General features: G+C 39.4%; 1 protein-coding gene across 1 annotated transcript in view; it reads right to left on the reverse strand.

The window, feature by feature from the left end:
• Nucleotides 1-19,025, reverse strand: part of LOC116265575 (NAD-dependent malic enzyme 59 kDa isoform, mitochondrial) — a 78,341-nt gene that overhangs the window by 25,135 nt on the left and 34,181 nt on the right. Inside the window, exons 11-17 of the mRNA XM_031646273.2 lie at nt 15,367-15,480; nt 15,107-15,172; nt 4,432-4,504; nt 4,261-4,347; nt 4,132-4,186; nt 3,974-4,045; nt 258-320 (exon numbers count right to left, since the gene is read on the reverse strand). Coding sequence (XP_031502133.1) covers nt 258-320; nt 3,974-4,045; nt 4,132-4,186; nt 4,261-4,347; nt 4,432-4,504; nt 15,107-15,172; nt 15,367-15,480 — 530 coding nt within the window. The remainder of the gene's footprint in view (nt 1-257; nt 321-3,973; nt 4,046-4,131; nt 4,187-4,260; nt 4,348-4,431; nt 4,505-15,106; nt 15,173-15,366; nt 15,481-19,025) is intronic.

Raw genomic sequence — 19,025 nt, forward strand, 5'->3', positions numbered from 1 at the left:
GCTTTAATAGTTTGGAGTTTGTAATCAAATAGATCCTATAACCCCAGGCAACTCTATGCATTCAATGTACTATGTCAATTGTAAAAGGATAATTACTGACAGCATCTGATAGAAACCAAAATGAAAAAAAAGTTGGTGCCGATGGACTTGATCATGGAGCATAATTCATGAATGAAATAGCAAAACAGAATTATAATAGGCATAAGACAATGATATTATGGGATGAGCTTAGTGTTTTGATCAAGCAGAAGAAGTACCTGGAGATTGAGGGAAAAATAATGCCTTTCTGGATCTCTTCATCGGTAATATATGATGCTAGGCTGAAGCAAATAGCTCTATGTCAGAATTTTCAGTATGATTTTCAATATGATATAAATAAAAGCCATTAAATAAGAGACAATTTTTAAGTCCAAATTAGCACTGCAAACAAAACATTGCCATTCTACAAGAATTTGACATGAACACAAAGCCTCCAACAAGCAAGCCACCACTGCCTCAGCCAAGCAAAAATCAGTTGCCAGTGGCCAGGTCATGACAGAACCAGGTTAGAGGTTGCTTATGCTAAGTAACTAGGCTGCTAAGTCACATGGATATGGCTAAATAGCTGTTGTATCTGTGTTCATGCACTGACACGCCGATACAGGTACGGCAACATAAATCGACACGAAAGTTTTGATTTTTGCATTTTTTGTGGAACTTTCAGATTTTTTGTGAAATTTTGCTTCTTCCTTATGGAATTTTTGGAATTTTTCATATTTTTTGTGGTATTTTCTGTATTTGTTTGTGAAATACACGTCGACACAGATATGACAACACATTTGGACACAGTTTCATATTTTTTATGGAATTTTGCAGATTTTTTGTGAAATTTTACATATTGTTAATGGAATTTTGAAATTTTGCATATTTTTTGTGGTATTTTCCATATTTGTTTGTGGAATTTTACAGGTATATACACGCACACATATACATATACATATATAGGTATATATTATATACCTTCTCATATTCACGTGTCCACAACTTTTAAAATTCTTGTGCGTACCCACTCCCCTGTACCCATACCCGCACCTATTTCGGTATCCTGGTGACTTAGCTTGCCTGAGATGAACTAGCTCATGGCATGAAAAGGCTCAAAAGGGACAAAAATTGTTTTCCTCGAACATATTGCTAATCCTTTTAGCGGAGATGGAGGAGTTGCAATCACCAACTAGCCAATAGCATTTTGTCCAGTCAAGCTGGATGAGGATCTGTACGAGTCAGGCTGGAAGAGGATCTGTTAATCATGATGACCATTTCTTCACCCAATCGTAGTTTGCCATAACATAATAATAAAATGAGTTTGTATCACAACTATACAAATTTTAAAATGTGTGAAGGAAAAGTACATAACTTTAGAAACCATAAATTTAATGGAAAATCCATGAGACTAAATGAAAATCAAACACGACCTTAGCCCCGAGTGATTTCTTTCTTCTAGTGTAAGGACGCTCTACTTATACGCAAAGTAGATTGACTGCTAAAGTATTAAACTTCGCATTTTAGCTAGTACCGTCGATCATGATCTAGTGTATAGCACACATGCTCTTGTAAGAGTCCTCATAGCAAGGAAACAGAAAGAGCCCAAAGAATAAAAAAAGCAATGGAACTTGAAGCTAATCACATCTCAAACTAGCAATGTGCCTTGAGGCAAAATATAGGAGATAAAAGGTATAATAATACATTGAGCGCTACAAAATACAATGGACAAAAAATATAATATATTGCAGTACACAAGTTTAACCTGGTTTTGCTTGTTTATAGTTTTGCTACACAGTTAGGAATTGGGCCGAACTACACAATATTAGGAACTTATAGTTTTGAGTTTTGTAGGTGGACCCAAAGCTTTGAGCTGATTTTGGATGAATATGGCTCGAGTGATTTTTTTTTTTTGTGATGTGCGTAGGTATGTGGCATTCCAGGCAAATCTTTCCTTGGTGCCAAATTATAACAAGTGTTCTACTTCTCCTATATGTTAGGGCTCATAGACCATGAAAAGGGTCCATTTGCTAAGAATGAATAATGAATGTATGTGTTGTGGGAAATGTAACATGCACAAGTGGTAATGTTTTCCACAGGTCTATTAATGTATGTCTTTTCATTTGTTTTTAATTGATTTATATTGACATAAGCATGCTAGTGAATAACTGCTTAGCACAGCTTAGTCATAAAGGTCTTTTGGACTTGTATTTGCAACAAATAACCAGTTTTGGCAGCATTCCTCCAAGAACTAAACAAACAACTCTAGAGAGCCCATTCAAGAAGGAAGAGAAACAAATAGTTTGTGAAGCAATCGGTAGATGGTTTTGCCAAGTAGAAATTGCGTTCACCACTGTCAACTTACCTTTTCCAAGCAATGATTAAAGTTATGGGATAATTTGGCCCATGAATAAAGGGTTCCTCATATCACAAGATGAAAGGACCTTTATTGGAATTAGAAGCTGTTTGAACAAAACATTTTGTCAAAACATATAAAGAGCATTGGAAGAAATATGGTTGTTCTATAATGTCAGATGGATGGACAGAGACTAATGGTAAAACACTAATCAATTTATTAGTTAACTAGCTCATAGGAATCATGTTAGTGAAGAAAAACAATTCATCTAACCCGTGCGGTCAGCCACACGGAACTCGCTTGGTGCCGCATTGATGGCACGTCCGAGGCGAATCCGCACGTGTGTCGAGTGCCTAACTCACGCATGCAGGTGACTTAGCTACAAATATATTCAGCAACATCCCCATACCCAAGTTTTTTGAAAATGGTCCATACCTGTACCATTCTAAGAAACTATAGCAATTCTAACATCAGCCAGTTTATTTTGGAGCATCACATGGGCCAGGCCAATTACAGACTGTCCACAAATGACAAAAAGGACATCTCATCATCCATTCTATCCAGCGGTCCCCCTCTGCGAGATCACATGGAGAAGTATACAGGACATGCCCTCGACTGAATGGTTGTCCCTGACCTTGTCGTGAGGCTCATACTTAAGTTACCAAATCTGACTTTTGCAGCAACTTGAGTGCCCTTGAAGGGGCCACAACAAGAAAGGGCCTTTAGCTTACTTACACCAAGGCGGGACAGGGATGGGAACAAAAATGTCAGGCCTCATGAGTTCATCAATCACTTACAATAAAACGTGGAAAGAATGAGCCATTCAAGGCCAGCATAGAAGTTAGGAGAGAGAGACCATCAACAGACTCGCAGAGGATTTGACTCAGCCTGCAAACACCCTCGATGCTCACACCTTGAGAACAATTTTCCAAACCTTCCAGGCTCACACCTTGAGGATAAGGTGTTTTCTTGAAAGGGGGAGTATACACCGGATAGGGGATTCTGGGTCGGGTCCATTGGACTGACCCATTAACCTCCATAAATAGGGTCGGTAGACCAGAATAGGGCTTATCACAGATATTATTGGGTGTTCCTCTGGGAGTAGAACCACTAATCTGGAGATTAGGACTGAGTGTGCGCGTGGAATTTGGGGTTTCCTCTTGTAAGGGCTCATCAAGGTTAGTGGTGGCTAACATTAGTTTTCATTTATTTTACTTTTCCCTAATTAAGGATTTTCTCTTTTCTCATATAATTGTAGAATTTTTCCCAAGATTTTCAGCTTTGCAAAAAATATCCAAGAAAAACCTTACTGTTTAATATGTGCCATCAATATTTATGACTATTTGTTCCAGACTAGAATTTAGCAGTACAAGGAAACAGGCATTCTCGCACTTACAATTCATAGGAGAGTGTAAATAATAATAGAAGATAGGTATAATCAAAACCAAACAACTGATGCTTGTTGTTAAAGGGTGAAAGTACACAATGTATTGAATAGATATCTATGCTTCTAACCAACTAGAGATGTTTAGTATAGATTAGACTTGCCTTTTAAAAACTAAAGTGCAACACTAGAGAAAAAAAAACAGATATTCATACCGTTCAGATGCAGCCTGTAACATCCCATCAGAAATTAAACGAGCACCCGATATAAGAGCGCCGAGGCCAATTCTATACCACAAACAACTTACTAAGTCCAAATGCACTTGATTTACTTAAGAATATAAAATTCGTCATTTGTATAAGCACATACTTACCCAGGGAACAGGTACATATTATTAGCTTGATTAACATGCCCAACTTTTCCATCGCCTACAAACAAATTGGTCAATGGTTACAGCAGGTCTGGACAAGCTGAAGCCAATTGGAAGAATTTGGATACGTACCAAGATCAACATTTTCAAAAGGGCTCCCGCTAGCAAAAACAATATTTTCTCCGGCATATTTGAAAGCCTCAGCTGCCGTACATTCAGCTGCTCAACATAATGGTGGAGGGTAATTAATTTCAGGGCAAGAGGCAACACTTAATAAAATTAAAAAATACGTATGAAGTGAACCATTTTTTGTAGGATTGGACATAGCAAATATAGCAGGCCTCGGTGAGTCAGAGTCCCTCATAGCCCTTAAAATCTGCAGGACTAACAGTATATCAGAACATTATATCAGAAGATCAGTTGTGCACATAAAATCAGTTCAAGAATTTGCAACTGTAGAGGCAGGTTAGTCAAGGTATGGGTATACAGTATCCAATTGAAGGCGAACCTCTTGTGCCAAATTCGAATGAACAAGTCAGCCTTGGAGGTCATGCATAGCTAAGAAATTACAATTGGCTCTAAAATATCGTAAGAATTTGGGGAAAGGCAAATAGAAGGTAGCCCAACTCTGTGCTGCTTTATCTGGTGGAAACAAATCTAATAATATCCATCACATCACAGCCTCATTTTTAGCACAAAAGGATCAGCATTATAGTTTGCCTAAATTAAGCATCAGACTTCACAAATTAATTGTTGGAGATAAGATAGAAAAATGATACAACTTTTGCTCCTGCTGTTCGCACATAAACGTTGTATGCAGATTTTGATCTCGATGGCCATTAGAGATAAGTGTGAACCCATGAATTCTAACTTAAATGAAGCAAAATGACTTGCTTTAACTTAAAAGGAGCAAAAAAATGTTTTCTCTGTCTACTTTGCATCTTGATGATGCAAGAAATGCCCTAAACTTATATCATTAAAAGCATGCATTCAACTATATTTTTATTGTTTAAAATTGATAATTATGATGTTTAATGTGTCTAGGAGCTTAGCTTCAGATTTTAGGATCTTTGAAGTTAAAATTCAGGGAAATGTTGGCATTTTTCATGTTTTGGAGAAAATCACGCAAGGATCCAGACCTACGTGACACAGGTATGCCAGTTTTGCCCAGATATCTGTGTCGGTACGTGGGTACGGCGACACGGGTACAAGGTACGGCTGGGTACGGCCGCATTTTAAAACATTTAAAATTATATTTTCAAACTTAATTTTTCCTCTAATTTTTTTATTTTTCCCTTTTTATATTTCCCTTCCACTAAGATTCTATATTTTCCCCCCATTTTTCTTCAATTTTGATATTTTTTGTAAGATTATAAGACTATTAATGCTTTTTTTTAATTTTATCATTTTTGAAAATATAAAATTTGCCGTACCCGCGTACCCCCAATTTTCAAAATTGTTGTGTCCGAACCCATACTGCCATACCAGAACCCGTATCGTACCCGCACCCATGTGACATTGATCCAGACCAAGATCTGCCTAGAGCTTACCAGATTTCGGATCTCGAATGCGTTTGGAGCATAAAAACAAGTCCCAAACTCCAAAATACTATCCAATTACTAAGTCACCTGAGTGTGTGTCTTAGGCACCCGCACGCCCGTCGACGTGACGCACGTGCAAATGCGGATGTGGATTCACCTTGGACGTGGCACCGACGCAGCTCCAGGTGAGTTCAGTGCAGTCAGCCGCATGGGTCTAAGTTTGTCCATTTTTCAACATGCACCCGACTCATGTCAACGACGAGTCGGTGCAGTCAGCATGCGCCAAGGACAATGCTGTCCTCTTTTTTAACTTAAGATTTAAGTTTTAAAAGGCTCACGCATGAGCAGTGAGCACCTCCTTCCTCCATCTTCGACTTCCAAATGCCCTGTTAAAATACTTGTATCTTCTTATTTTGGTCAAAGTCTGTTTTTGTCCTTTCTTTTATTGTAATATGTTATCACTTGTTTTACTGTTTTAACCCTCATAAGTGAGGGCAGTTACGTACTTTAACTTATTTTCTATAACTTTACTTAGGGTTAGTTCTTTTCTTTTAGTCTTAGTCTCTTGTTTTCTTGAGTCAAGCTTTGTACTTATTGTGGCTGCTGCTGCCATACTAGCAGATCTGAAACTAATGCATATTTCCTTGGGAACTTGCATTTTAGCTGGATTTCTGTCATGGGTTTGAAGTTCTAACATGGTATCAGAGCTTGGTAAGTAAAAACGTATTTGAAAGAGTCATTTGCTGTGTCTTTTTCTAAGGTGACTGTTCGCATTCCACCTTCGGAAACTGCCTACTGGGAAGCATTTATATAACAACCCGACCCACTCCTGGGCTCGGGCTCCTGGTTCGACGGATCCCAACCCTGCCCCCTAGCAATTTTGCTTTTAACCCGAAAAAGGCTAGGAACCAGGACAATCATCTCGTTAATAGCCTCCCTTTATAAGCCCTTGAAGATGCTTCACAATCTTCGATACGGGACTAAACTTCTGAGGTGTTACAATCCACCCCCCTTAAGGCACACACGTCCGCGCGTGTGGGACCCCAGGTCCAAGTGTTGAAACTGCTCTGATACCACTATAACAACCCGACCCACTCATAGGCTCGGGCTCCTGGTTCGACAGATCCCAACTCGCCCCCCAAGCAATTTTGGTCTAATCCGAAAAAGGCTAGGAACCAGGACAATCATCTCGTTAATAGCCTCCCTTTATAAGCTCTTGAAGATGCCTCACAATCTTCGATACGTGACTAAACTTCTGAGGTGTTACAATTTAGCTCTTGGTAGAAGATTTGTTTTTGGGTTGATTTTGGGTGAGGTATTTAGTTGTTCAAGACCGTACTTTCTTGCTGCCAACTTGGTTTTGTGCTTGAGCTGAGTACTACTTGGGTGTTGTGATTCTAGTCTTTGCGAGGGAGTTGTTTTGTTGCTGGGAAGCTGTTGATTACAAAGTATTTGTTGTAAGCTGCTGTGTTGGCTGTGAATGTTGCTGCTGGAAGATTGACTGATTGCAGCCTACTTTACTACAGAATCTAGATGCATTGTATTTGTTATTGATTGCCATTGGAAAGCTATTAAGTTATTCCATACAGCAGTCCGTTGTTTTGCTGTTAGCAGTCAACAACCTATGTCACATAGGTGCGGCGTGCGGATGCGGGTGCAGGTGCCGAAGAAGCACATCCCCAAAAATTTAGGTGTCGTGGTGTAACGCTCGATGTCTTTCAGGCGGGCCTGGTCGGGTCCAGATCCGGACCCGAACCCAAGTGCGTGAGGAGCCCGACGCGAGGGCCCTTCTCCTTCGCGTCTCCCTCTTCTTCCTCGTTGCTTTTCTTTCCTCTGTTTCGACCGTGTGAGACCAGGAGGAGGATGAGGGTGCAGTGGCGACGCTTGGGCCAGCGGAGAAAGGAACGGCAGCAGCGGCGGCGTTCGGCTAAGCCCTCAACCTCTCCCTAACTCTTCCTTCTTCCTTCTCCTCCTCCCTCTCTCACTGTTTTGCTGTCTCCCCTCTCTGCCGCACGGCCTCCTCTTGCACAGCCTTTCCCCTTCTGTTTTTTTTTGTTGTTTCTCTCCCTCTCCTCCTCTGCTCAAGCTCTCACTCCCACACTCTCTCTTCCTCTCTGCTGCACCCTCTCCCTTTTTCCCTGCCCATTTTCTTGCTGTTTTGACTGTTTTGGGGCTGTTAGTTTGGATTTCAGTGGGGAACACATCATTTTCCCCTCATACCAGTGAAGTGAAAGCATTGGTGGTGGAGGCAGTGATCAATCGTTGATGTTGGAGCTCAATCGAACTCTTGAAGTGGCTGCCGGGAGCACTACGACAGTTTGAATTCTAAGATTGGGGTGAGAAAGGCCTAATCGAGCTTAGATTGTTGTAAATTTTCCTTTGGAGCGCGTATAATTATTGTTTGAGCATGCTAGAATTAGAATTTGATGTTTAGGGATGCATGTTAGCGACTTTGCTTTTTGGGAAAAGTTTAGGATTATGTTGGAGAAGCGATGATTCATGTATATACTGATCTTTTAAGCTTGAGGTGTTGATTTTCGAAGCAATAGGGAAGCATGGTAGAGATTGTGATGTTGTGGGGAAGATTTAGAACCGTCTTAGTGAGCACGTGACACATGTTTTTGTGAACGGGTGTATTTTGGAGTCCGATGGGAAAGCATACGTAAGTTGGATATGGCTATAGGGTTGACGCCTCGACTAAAGAAAACAAATGAGAATTGGATCGTAATGGATTGATCAAAACAGTGAATTTTGACGTTTGGTGGCAACGTCAAGAGGTTAGGAGGAGGCCTATTGGAGGGCTTGTAGGTCGACACTACCCGTCGACACCTTCTTGAGGTGATGACATGTGCCTCAATGATTTTGTTTTATGTTTGTTTGGATCGTATAGGTAACTAATAGAAATCTTATCTTGTGGTTATGTCTGCAGGTACACCGGGCACGTCTCGTAGACCTTGAGCGACCAGTTTCAAAGCTCGAGGCATTTTGAAGAGTTTTGTAGGCGCATGACAGGTATGGCAGCATTCCAGGCAAATCCATGCCTAGGCAAATGTGTGAATGTGTGTTCCTAAGATCGTGGGATCCTAGGATTTTGATGTGATTGATGAATTGTTTTGTGAATGAATGTATGTATGCATGGAAATGGTTTTATACATGATATGATTTGTTTTGAAAGGCTATTAGAAGCATGTTTTGAAAATGTTACGCATTTGCATGTGCATGCTAGAATTGATAACTGTTTAGGACAGATGAGGTGGGGTATCGAGTCGAGTGTCTCTTCGACCCCAATTGTGCATTAGAAAGCATCCTAGAATGATAACTGCATAGGACAGCTACGAGCCAATCACAGATTGAGACTACTCTCTGTGGCTTGGCTAAGTTTTTCAAAGAGGTGATTGTTGTGATAATTGATGTGAAGGTTGCGTTTTGTTGTATACACATTGCCACGGGCAATGATGCAAATGAATGAATTGGAGGGTAATTGTACCTGTATTGTATGACGACTAGCTATGATTGTTAAATGTTAGATGTAGACCTCGTGTGGAGGCAATTGGAGGTGTGGGTGCAGTCGTGAAGTGAATCAACCTCATGAGCTAGCGAGTCATTTTGTGATTGTGCATTTGTTATGATAATAATGTAAGAATAAGAGATGAGAGGCCAGTGGGTTGTGGTAACGTGTTTGGGAGACGTCCCGCTTTCGCCACTGGTCTCGCTTATTCGGAGCGCAGGCGGTGCAAGGCCCCAGGGTACTGTTGTGTGTTGTGCTTGGAGCGTTGGGCTCCCGCCTTCCCAACCTGGGTGTCCTAGGGAAGGCTGAGTATCTCTCCATAGAATTCACACATCCATGGATGAGTGTTCTACCGCTGCAGCGGATGAATGGATTCATACCATTATGGGCCACCACGGGGGTTGTCTCTCGGCTATGGGCCGCCCATGGTGTGCATGTGTCTGTGTTTGCACCCACAGGAACTGTCAATTCACTAAAGCTAATGAAAATGAAAGTATGTGAATGAAATGTGTGTAAACGAATGTATGTGATTGATGGGCATGTGAATGATATGAATGAAATGAAATGTTTAAGCATGCTTTGCATGTGATTGAGATTGTGTTACTGTGGCCCTTGAGTGGCTTTACATGTTGTGGTCTATGTTAGGGGTTTTCTTGGCAAATGATGTGGCTATGCCCTGACACGACATGATGATAGATTGTTTTTATGATTGTTCTCAGATTTGAGCCCTACCTAAGAGGGTTTGGAATTTTCCTGGCTTGTTGTCATACTGCAAAGGCTAAGCCTTCTACTGTTTTGGTGGACCAGGCGCAATAGGTTGAGCAGATGGCTTCACTCACGTCCTACTGGGAAGATTTTGGGTCTTTTGTAGCCCCGGCGCGTCTTATTTTGATTGTATTGATGTCTTGTTTTTGTTAGACATCAATTATATGTTTTGGAGCATTTTTGTCATACACTTAGATGTGATTTTGTATGAATCAAAATTGTTATACAAATGAAAGTTCGCCCCATTGTTTTGAATGGCATAACTCCCTCTTTGGAATTGTTGTGTCGTCACACTTCAATGCTTTATATTAGAAAAAAAAATGTGTTTGAGGGTCAAAAAAGTTGGGGTGTGACACGTGGTGCGGCAAAAATATTTATTTGTTATTATTAATTTATTATTCTAATATGTATACATATATATATATATACACATATAAGAATTAAGAAATTTAGAGTATACACTAGTCTATACACTCTACACTACACACTTATTGGATAAATTATATATGAACATTATACATTACATACTTATAATGTATTGAGCATATGAATGTAACATATAAAGCATTAACATACTTACAAAGTACAAACATTAAACAAGTAAACAAAAAACAATAAAACCAGGATAGCACACAGAAATGGAAAAAAAAATGCTAAACAAGAAATAGCATTCGTTGCAGCAACACACAAAACTGAGGAAGTGAAAAAACTAACAATCAAATACGAACATTTACTGATTTAAGCATAAAACAAGAAAATAGAAGCAAATGTGCTATGAGTCGTTAGTTGAATCTATAACAACCCGACCCACTCCCGGGCCCCTGGTTCGACGGATCCCAACCCGCCCCCTAGCAGTTTCGGTTCCAATCCTAAAAAGGCTAGGAACCAGGACAATCATCTCATTAATGGCCTCCCTTTATAAGCTCATGAAGATCCCTCACAATCTTCGATACGGGACTAAACTTTTGGGGTGTTACAATCCACCTCCCTTAAGGCACACGTGTCCACGCGTGTGGGACCCCAGGTCCGAGTGTTGAAACCGGCTCTGAATACCACTATAACAACCCGACCCACTCCCGGGCTCGGGCACCTAGTTCGACGGATCCCAACCGACCCCTTAGCATTTTCAGTTCCAATCCTAAAAAGGCTAGGAACCAGGACATCATCTCATTAATGGCCTCCCTTTATAAGCCCTTGAAGATCCCTCACAATCTTCGATACGGGACAAAACTTCTGGGGTGTTACAGAATCGCTTGCACAACAAAATGAAATACAAACTCAAGAGTGCAATGAGGAAGTGCAGATGGCATAATCAAGCTAAAAACATATAGAAAAACAGTCGTTTTGTTGGAAATAGGGTTGAGAAAAATGTAGATGACAATACTACTGAAATAGGGGAAAGAAGTCTTCTGTTCCACTTGAAGAGAAGACTCATCGCACATTGCCGCCGACCGTCGTTCAACCCCCTCAGTAGCTGGAAATGACTTTCCATTCCGCTAGATGCTTCAATGGAACCAACAAAACCCATGCAAGGGAAGAGTGCACAGGAGGAGAGGAAAAGGGTACACGATCGTGCCCTAAACCCTCTTTTTAACGTTAAAATTTTTAAATAAAAAATATCAAAAAAGGACGACAATAGGCTTGACGCAGTTTGACAGCACCCAACTCGAGTCAAACGCGAGTCGGGTGCATGTCCAAAATGGATGAAAATGATCGGGTGTGGTCAGCCACACCTGAGTCGTGTCGACTTGGGTGCGGCAGTCACTTTGCAGCATCCGTGCGACTTAGTCAACAACTATCATTGTTGGGACTGCTTTGATTGCTGAACTATATAAGTATGGATAAAAAGGATATTTTACAAATAATAGCAGTGAAGTTTGATGGATCAAACTATTCTTATTGGGCAGAATATATGAAGGCAGTTTTGAAAGGGCTTGGTTATTGGAAGTATATTGATGGGTCTAGAAGAAGGCCTGAAGATGATGATGATGACTTTGAGTCAACTTTTGGTGAATGGGATAGAAGTGAAAGTCATGCTTACTTGGAGCAATGGCACCTAATATTGCTTTAAGTATAATAAAATTTGAGTGTGCTACAGATATTTGGGAATATCTTTGGTTGATGTATGTGAAAACAAACTGGGCAAGAAGATATCAGTTGGAGCAAGATTTGAGAAGTTTACGGCAAGGGGATGAGTCTATTCAAGCTTTCTTTGCCAAATGTGAGGTGTGCAAAGTGTAAAGAGTGTTCAGAATGTAGAAAACTTGAAGGACATGCGAGAGACCAGCAACATGTTATAGACTTTCTGATGGCTTTAAGGACATAATTTGAAAGCATAAGAAGTGGAATCCTACATTGTCAAAGTTTGCCCTCTTTGGATCAAGAAGTGTTTGAGCTAATGGCTGAGAAGACCAAGAATAAGTCTTTAGGAGGTAAGAGTGCACAAGAATCAGTTCTCGTCGTAACCAAAACTTATGGTGGAAAAGGAGACAATGAGAAATCTTTCAAAAGAAGAAAAGATATGAGCAATGTTGTTGCAATTATTGTAAAGAATTGGGTCATGTGAAGTTCAATTGCACAGTTTTGAAGAAGAAAAGAGGAGTTTTTGTTCCTAGCTCATTTGGAGAGGAAAAGAAGAATGATGGGAAGGGTATAACAATGCTGTAACAAAAAGAAGTCTCTTCTTCTGGGGATAAGAACCATTTGTCACATGCCAACATTCTTGAGAGTATTCGACAACTCTTGACTCATAGTGGGTTAGCTGCCTCCACTCCCTCTATATCTCCTTCAGGTGATGCTTTTGCAAGTATGTCTTACATGAATTCTAACTGGCTTTTTGATTCAGGTGCCTCATGTTATATGACATCAAATGAGGACATTCTTACAGATTGACACTCTTGTTATGGTCTCTTTAGAACTGCAAATGGTTCTTCTATGTCTATAACCAAGTCTGATTCGATTACTCCCAATTCTTGTTCTAGGAGTAAACTGTATATTAATAATGTCTACCATGTTCTTTCCCATGCTATGAACCTAATTTCTGTAGGTCAGATTACAAAACATAACTGTACTGTCATATTTTCTCATGGTGATTGTGTTGTACAGGATCAGCAGTCAGGGAGGAAGAATGGAGTTGGCCATAGGAAGGGTGACTTATACTATCTAGACTGTTTAGACATGAGCCTCTTAAAGAATTAGAAAAGTGGGGCATATTCATCTTTGAAAGATGAATCAAAGTTGTGGCATCAAAGGCTAGGACATGTTTCAGCATCCAGATTGAAGGACATTTTGAGCTTTTTGATAGCTCTAAAATTGTAATATCATATGAAGTAAAGAATAGTGAAAGTTGTAGGTTAGCAAAGATCCATGCTTCGCCATTTTGTTATCGAGAGATTGAGTCAGAGAAACCATTTGACTTGGTTCATTCAGATGCTTGGGCTCCTCCTGTTTGTCAAAATGGGGATCGTCTTATTTTGTAACCTTTATAGATGATTGTACTAGGTTTACATGGATATATTTTATGAGAAATAGAAATGAGCTTTTTGGCATACTTAAGAGATTCAGTGTTATGATGGAAACTCTGTTTTCAACTAAGATCAAAATTTTGTGGATTTAGGGGGGAATATATTAGTCAGTTGTTTGAAAGCAACTTACAAGCAACTTATAGAAACAAAAAAGTATACTGCATCAAAAATCTTGTGCTTACACTCCTGAACAAAATGAAGTAGCTGAAAGGAAAAATAAGCATCTACTTGAAACCACTAGATCTCTATTACTTGATATTAATGCTGCAAAAGAGTATTGGGCAGATGCAGTGTGCATGCCAGTGTACCAGATGAACAGAATGCCATCAAGAGTTTTGAACAGAATTATCTCCTCATGAGAAGTTATATGGACTGAAACCAAATTATAATATGTTGAAAGTGTTTGGATACATGCTTTGTTTTTATACCCAAACAGTTGAGAGACAAACTGTCACCTAGGGCAGTAAAATGTTGTTTTTTTAGGTATATCTAATGGCAAGAAAGGCTACAAACGCTATGATTCAAATGGAAAAAGAATGTGGGATTCAAGACATGTGGTGTTTATGAACAAGAACCATATTTTGTGCAAGGAGGAGAGAAGGGAGAAGTTGGCAATGAAGATCTATCATTCTTAATTGTATACCCTTGTGGGAAGGATAGTGGAAGAGAAAAAAAGTCAAATGGAGAGTCAATGTGAAAATAATAATAGCAATGTTGAAAAAAAAAAAAGGTGATAGTTAAGTATATCAAAGAGGGATAAAGGAGTTACACATGTGCCATTTCTGAGCAGTCTGAACCACTAAATAGAGAACTCGAAGAGGCCAATTCTGATCTGACTGCTTCTGTTGGTTCTGAGCCTCCAATCCAAAGAGAAAATCTTACTTTGTCCTCCTCTTTGACTCCTTTGCCATCTCAGATACGTTGTAGTTTAAGAGTCTCTATTCCTCCTCGTTTTGTGTCTTATGATTCATTTTCTCCTAAGCATCGTGCTTATCTTGATTTGATCCATTCATATGATGACCCTAAGACCTATGAAGAAGTTGTACCAAAGGAGGAATGGCAACTTGCTACGACAGAATAGTTGAACGCTTTGGAAAGGATAAACGCATGGGACTTGGTGAAGCTTCCTCCAACGAAGAATGTAGTGGGTTGTAAGTGGGTATTCAAGATCAAAACCAAAGTCGATGGATCAATTGAACGATACAAGGCAAGATTAGTTGCAAAAGGCTACCATCAAGAATTTGGAATAGACTATTCTAAGACATTTACTGCTCTTTAGAGCCTTTTCTTGTGTATGCTAGGTTCTTGTGGACCTAATGTTGTATAATTTCTTGGCTTCTTTTTTGATCCACCTTTCCTCAAGTAGTAATACCTTACAACTTGTTCTGTAGTGAAAGAGTGGAACAAGTTTTCTTTGCATGAAATTTACATAAGCATCCTAGTTATGATCTATCATTGCCAGTTTGATAATTTACTATCAACAACATTCATGTGGGCATTACTTAAATATGGCCACCAAAAAATGATAAAATATTCTTTTAAATAATCAAGTATGCACTTGAAGAGAAAAAATGGATATTTTTAATCAAACTGCAAATGTTTGTCTGAGACAATGGTTGCAGAGACATTTTTGCTCTCACCTGCTCATTGAAGATGTCTCCAACTCCAGATAAACCCAAAAGTACGTGGGGCTTCACTTTTCTAACCTACCATATTTTAAAACCATTAGTAGTAAACAAATTTTTAAAAAAAGACATTTAGCGGAAAGGAAATTTTGATTAGAATCATTGAATAATTAAAAGGAGTAAACAGAAGAAAAAACATGCAAATCCAATTCGAAAATACACAACTTTATTCAATTTGAGAAGGATCTATCTTACGAAATATTATTGAAACTTACCACTTCAAGAAGGCTAGAACCTTCCCCCAAACCTTCTATTTCCCCTGGACCTGAACCTCTTGCAAAACGAGCAGCAGCAGGGTCAAGGTTCTGTCTAGCTTTTGTTATTAGACCCTTGTGGAGACAAAATAAATATGTTAAACTTCAGATACATCATAATAGGGAAACAAATATAAAGTATATATCCAAAAACTGAACCAAAAGTTGTATTTCTAAACTGAAATCTTGATAATGGTTGCTGCAGCAAGCAAACAATAAAGAGAGAGAGAGTGTGTGTGTGTATGTGTGTGTGTGTGTAACATTCCCGACATTCGGCCTGTGAATTTTCCATTATAAAAGAAATCGAAAACTCTATGTATAAGTAATAATATCTGATGATATTCCTCAAATATGAACCTCATGGGTACTTTGGAAACCTGGACTACCCGGCGGTACCCATACACAGATTTGCAGGTACATGTATGGGGGAAAACTTCTGAGTATGTTTTGTTTTTTACCAATTTCTTTTCAGTTTTCTGAGAAAATTTTACTCTACTGTTATATTCCTAAGCTGAATATGAACTATGAAATGACATAATTTGTGATACAAAGTCATAAACAGAGTTTTGAGTTGGGACCTACTTTGCTGCCTTTGCCTTCGCTAGAATACAAAAAACCAGCTAAGGTTGTTTTTCTCTCATTTGTTATATTTTATGGTTCTTTATTGTTGTTCTAGGATCCCTTTTCTTTTCCATCTGTTCTTTCTTGGATCAAAGAAACACAAAGCCAAAATGGGTAAATTTTGAAAATCTCGCCAAAAATGAAAATCTTGCAAATTTGTAGCAAGACTTATTGTGATCTTTTCCTGAGAATTTAGTTTTATTTTTTTGAATTTTTTAAATGTTTTTATATTTTTACTTTTTTATTTTTTAAAACTGTTGGGAATTTTCTATGATTTACCTGCGAAGAACAACTTCGCCGAAAAATACGCTAGAAAAACCTCATCGAGATTTTCCCAAGAGAGAGAGAGAGAGAGATTGGCAGGTAAATGACACTTAGGTGCAAGACCCGTAGGAATCATCTTGGCCCCTTATCTTTCCAAGATAGAAGGCTGAAAGAAAATAAAAGAGAAAAAAGGATAGGATATTTTAGTCATTCAATACTACTAAAAAATTTTTTGCCTTGATTTTCTCCCATTCTTCAAGCTTCGAAAGATCAAAGGCTAAGATGATCCCTTACGGGTCTTGCACCTCTCTCTCTCTCTCCCTCTCCCTCCCTCTCCCTCTCTCTCTCTCTTTACATATTGCAGCTTTTTAAATTTGCACTCCTGCCTTTTAAAATTGCAATATGATAAACCACTTGTATCACAAACAAGTGTTCTATTGTATGTGCATCGCACATATCATAAATTACATATTGTATGATATCCCGCGTATCGTACGATACAGTTCTATTTCAAAAAGTAGGGAGTATAAATCCCCCTTTTCCAAAATAAGTTTTAAAACTTGTCTCTCTCTTCATTTCTAAACATATCTAAGTGTTGAATGTGGCAATTTGAAAGAGAACCATCGATTTCACTATGAATCATCAATTTCAGGGCAGATTTGTAGGTGGGTGACAGATTCTTATTTGAAAAAAAGGTTTTTTCGATTTCTTCCACAAAAGATGAAGGTGATGAAGATTATGAATGAGACCGTTTTGACTTATTATTTGCATTAAAATTGAACAATTCTATCTTGCAATGTAATGTAGAACAATTAAAACATTTTTTTGATTTGATATGTATCTTATGACTAATGAGTTATCATGTAGATCATGTTATAAATTATGTTTCTTGATGTCCTATATCATGTTGTGTTATCATATGATATTATGACTTATGAATGTTCGTGAAATAACTTCATATATAATATGTCTACCCTTATGTATAACATATTTTTTACAAAAACTTGATTTTCATGATTATCTTTCTCAAATTTTTCTATTTTCTGATTTTTAGGAACTTTTTGAATTAACAAAAAATTTACAATATGGATACGATATGGTACGATACTTTGTGATATAGTATATGTTGAATAGTATTTACGTTACGTGGTCCTTTGGAATATTAAATAGTTAGGAGCAGATCTTTATTAATATTTGTTTTATTTTAGGACTTATTGTAACGCTTGGCTTTTTGCAGGTCGGGTTGGAGCGGGTCCAGACCCGGACCCGAACCCTTTGGCGTGAAGAAGCCCGACGCGAGGGCTTTTCTCCCTCACCTTTCCCTGCTCTCCCTCGTCTTTCTCCTGGTGGTCTCCCATACCAGCGCAGAGAAGAAGAAGAAGACGGAGGTGGGGCAAAGCAGCGACGAGGACAGCGGCCGCGGCACTGGTAAGCCTGTGATTTCTCTTTGCCTCTTCCTCCTTCCTCGTCCTTCTTCTCCTCCTCCTTCCTACGCAGCCTCTCCCTTCTTCGTCAACACCCTCTGCCGCACGATTTCTCCCTCTCCCTCTCTGCTAGAGCTCCCTCCTCGTCTCATCCCTCTCCTCTTCACCATCTCTCCCTTTTACCCCCGCTTGATTTCCCTCCCCTCTGCTGTTTTCCCATTTCTGTCCAAACCCTCTCTCTGTCTGTCTCCCTCTGTCAGCGCCTCTCCCTACCCACACGCTCCCTACTTGAGCTCTCTCTCCCCATATTCTAATTGTCTTTCCCATTTTCTGATTGTCTTTCCCATTTTCCCCAACCGAGCAATCTTCCTCACTGATTTTATCACTGTTTGATAGGATTCCAGCTAGGGCTGCACAACGAGTCGAGCCAACTCGGGCTCGACTCGAACTCGCTCGACTAAGCTCGGCTCGAGCTCGACTCGTTTATAAACGAGTCGAGTTCGAGCTGAAAGTTAAGCTCGAGTAAATAAACGAGTCGAGTTTGAGTTGAAAGAACTCGACTCGATTAAACTCGACTCGACTCGACTTGATTTTATTTTTTTTTTTTTGTTTTTTTCGTTTTTATTTTCATTTCGTTTTTTTTCCCTCTCATTTTTCTTTCCTCCTTTTTTTCTTTTTTGTTTCCATTTCGTTTTCTTTCCCTCTCATTTTTCTTCCCTCCCTTTTTTCTTTTTTCTCTACATTTTCTCTTCTCCCCACGCACACCTTTTTCTCTCTCATTTTTTCTCTCTCATTTTTCTTTCCTCCCTTTTTTCTTTTTTCTCACCTTTTCTCTTCCCCCCACGCACACTTTTTCTGGCATTTAATGTCAATGCCTCCCTTTTTCTCTTTTCTCCCCCACGCCGATTTCTCTCTGCAGATCTCTCTTCTCCCGCAGCATTAATGCAATGCCATTATCGGGTGTTGTAAAACGAGCCGCATTTATGGCAGGTGTTGGAGGAACACCGTGAAGGAGAAATAAAAAGTCGAGCCGCTCGAGTCAAGCTCGAGCTTCAAAACAATTTCTCGAGTCGAGCTCGAGTTAAAGTAAAGAAACTCGTATCGAGCTCGAGTCGAGCTCGAGCTGGTTAAATATAAGTCGAGCCGAGCTCGAGCTAGCTGAACTCGACTCGGCTCGTGTGCAGCCCTAATTCCAGCTTGGGGGACGTGTTCTTTTCCTCATAACAGCGAATGATCTAAATTTGGAGGACGAAATTTTATTTAAGGAGGGTAGGATGTAACGCTTGGCTTTTTACAGGTCGGGTTGGAGCG

Source organism: Nymphaea colorata, chromosome 12 (assembly GCF_008831285.2).
Source record: "Nymphaea colorata isolate Beijing-Zhang1983 chromosome 12, ASM883128v2, whole genome shotgun sequence".
Lineage (NCBI taxonomy): Eukaryota > Viridiplantae > Streptophyta > Magnoliopsida > Nymphaeales > Nymphaeaceae > Nymphaea > Nymphaea colorata.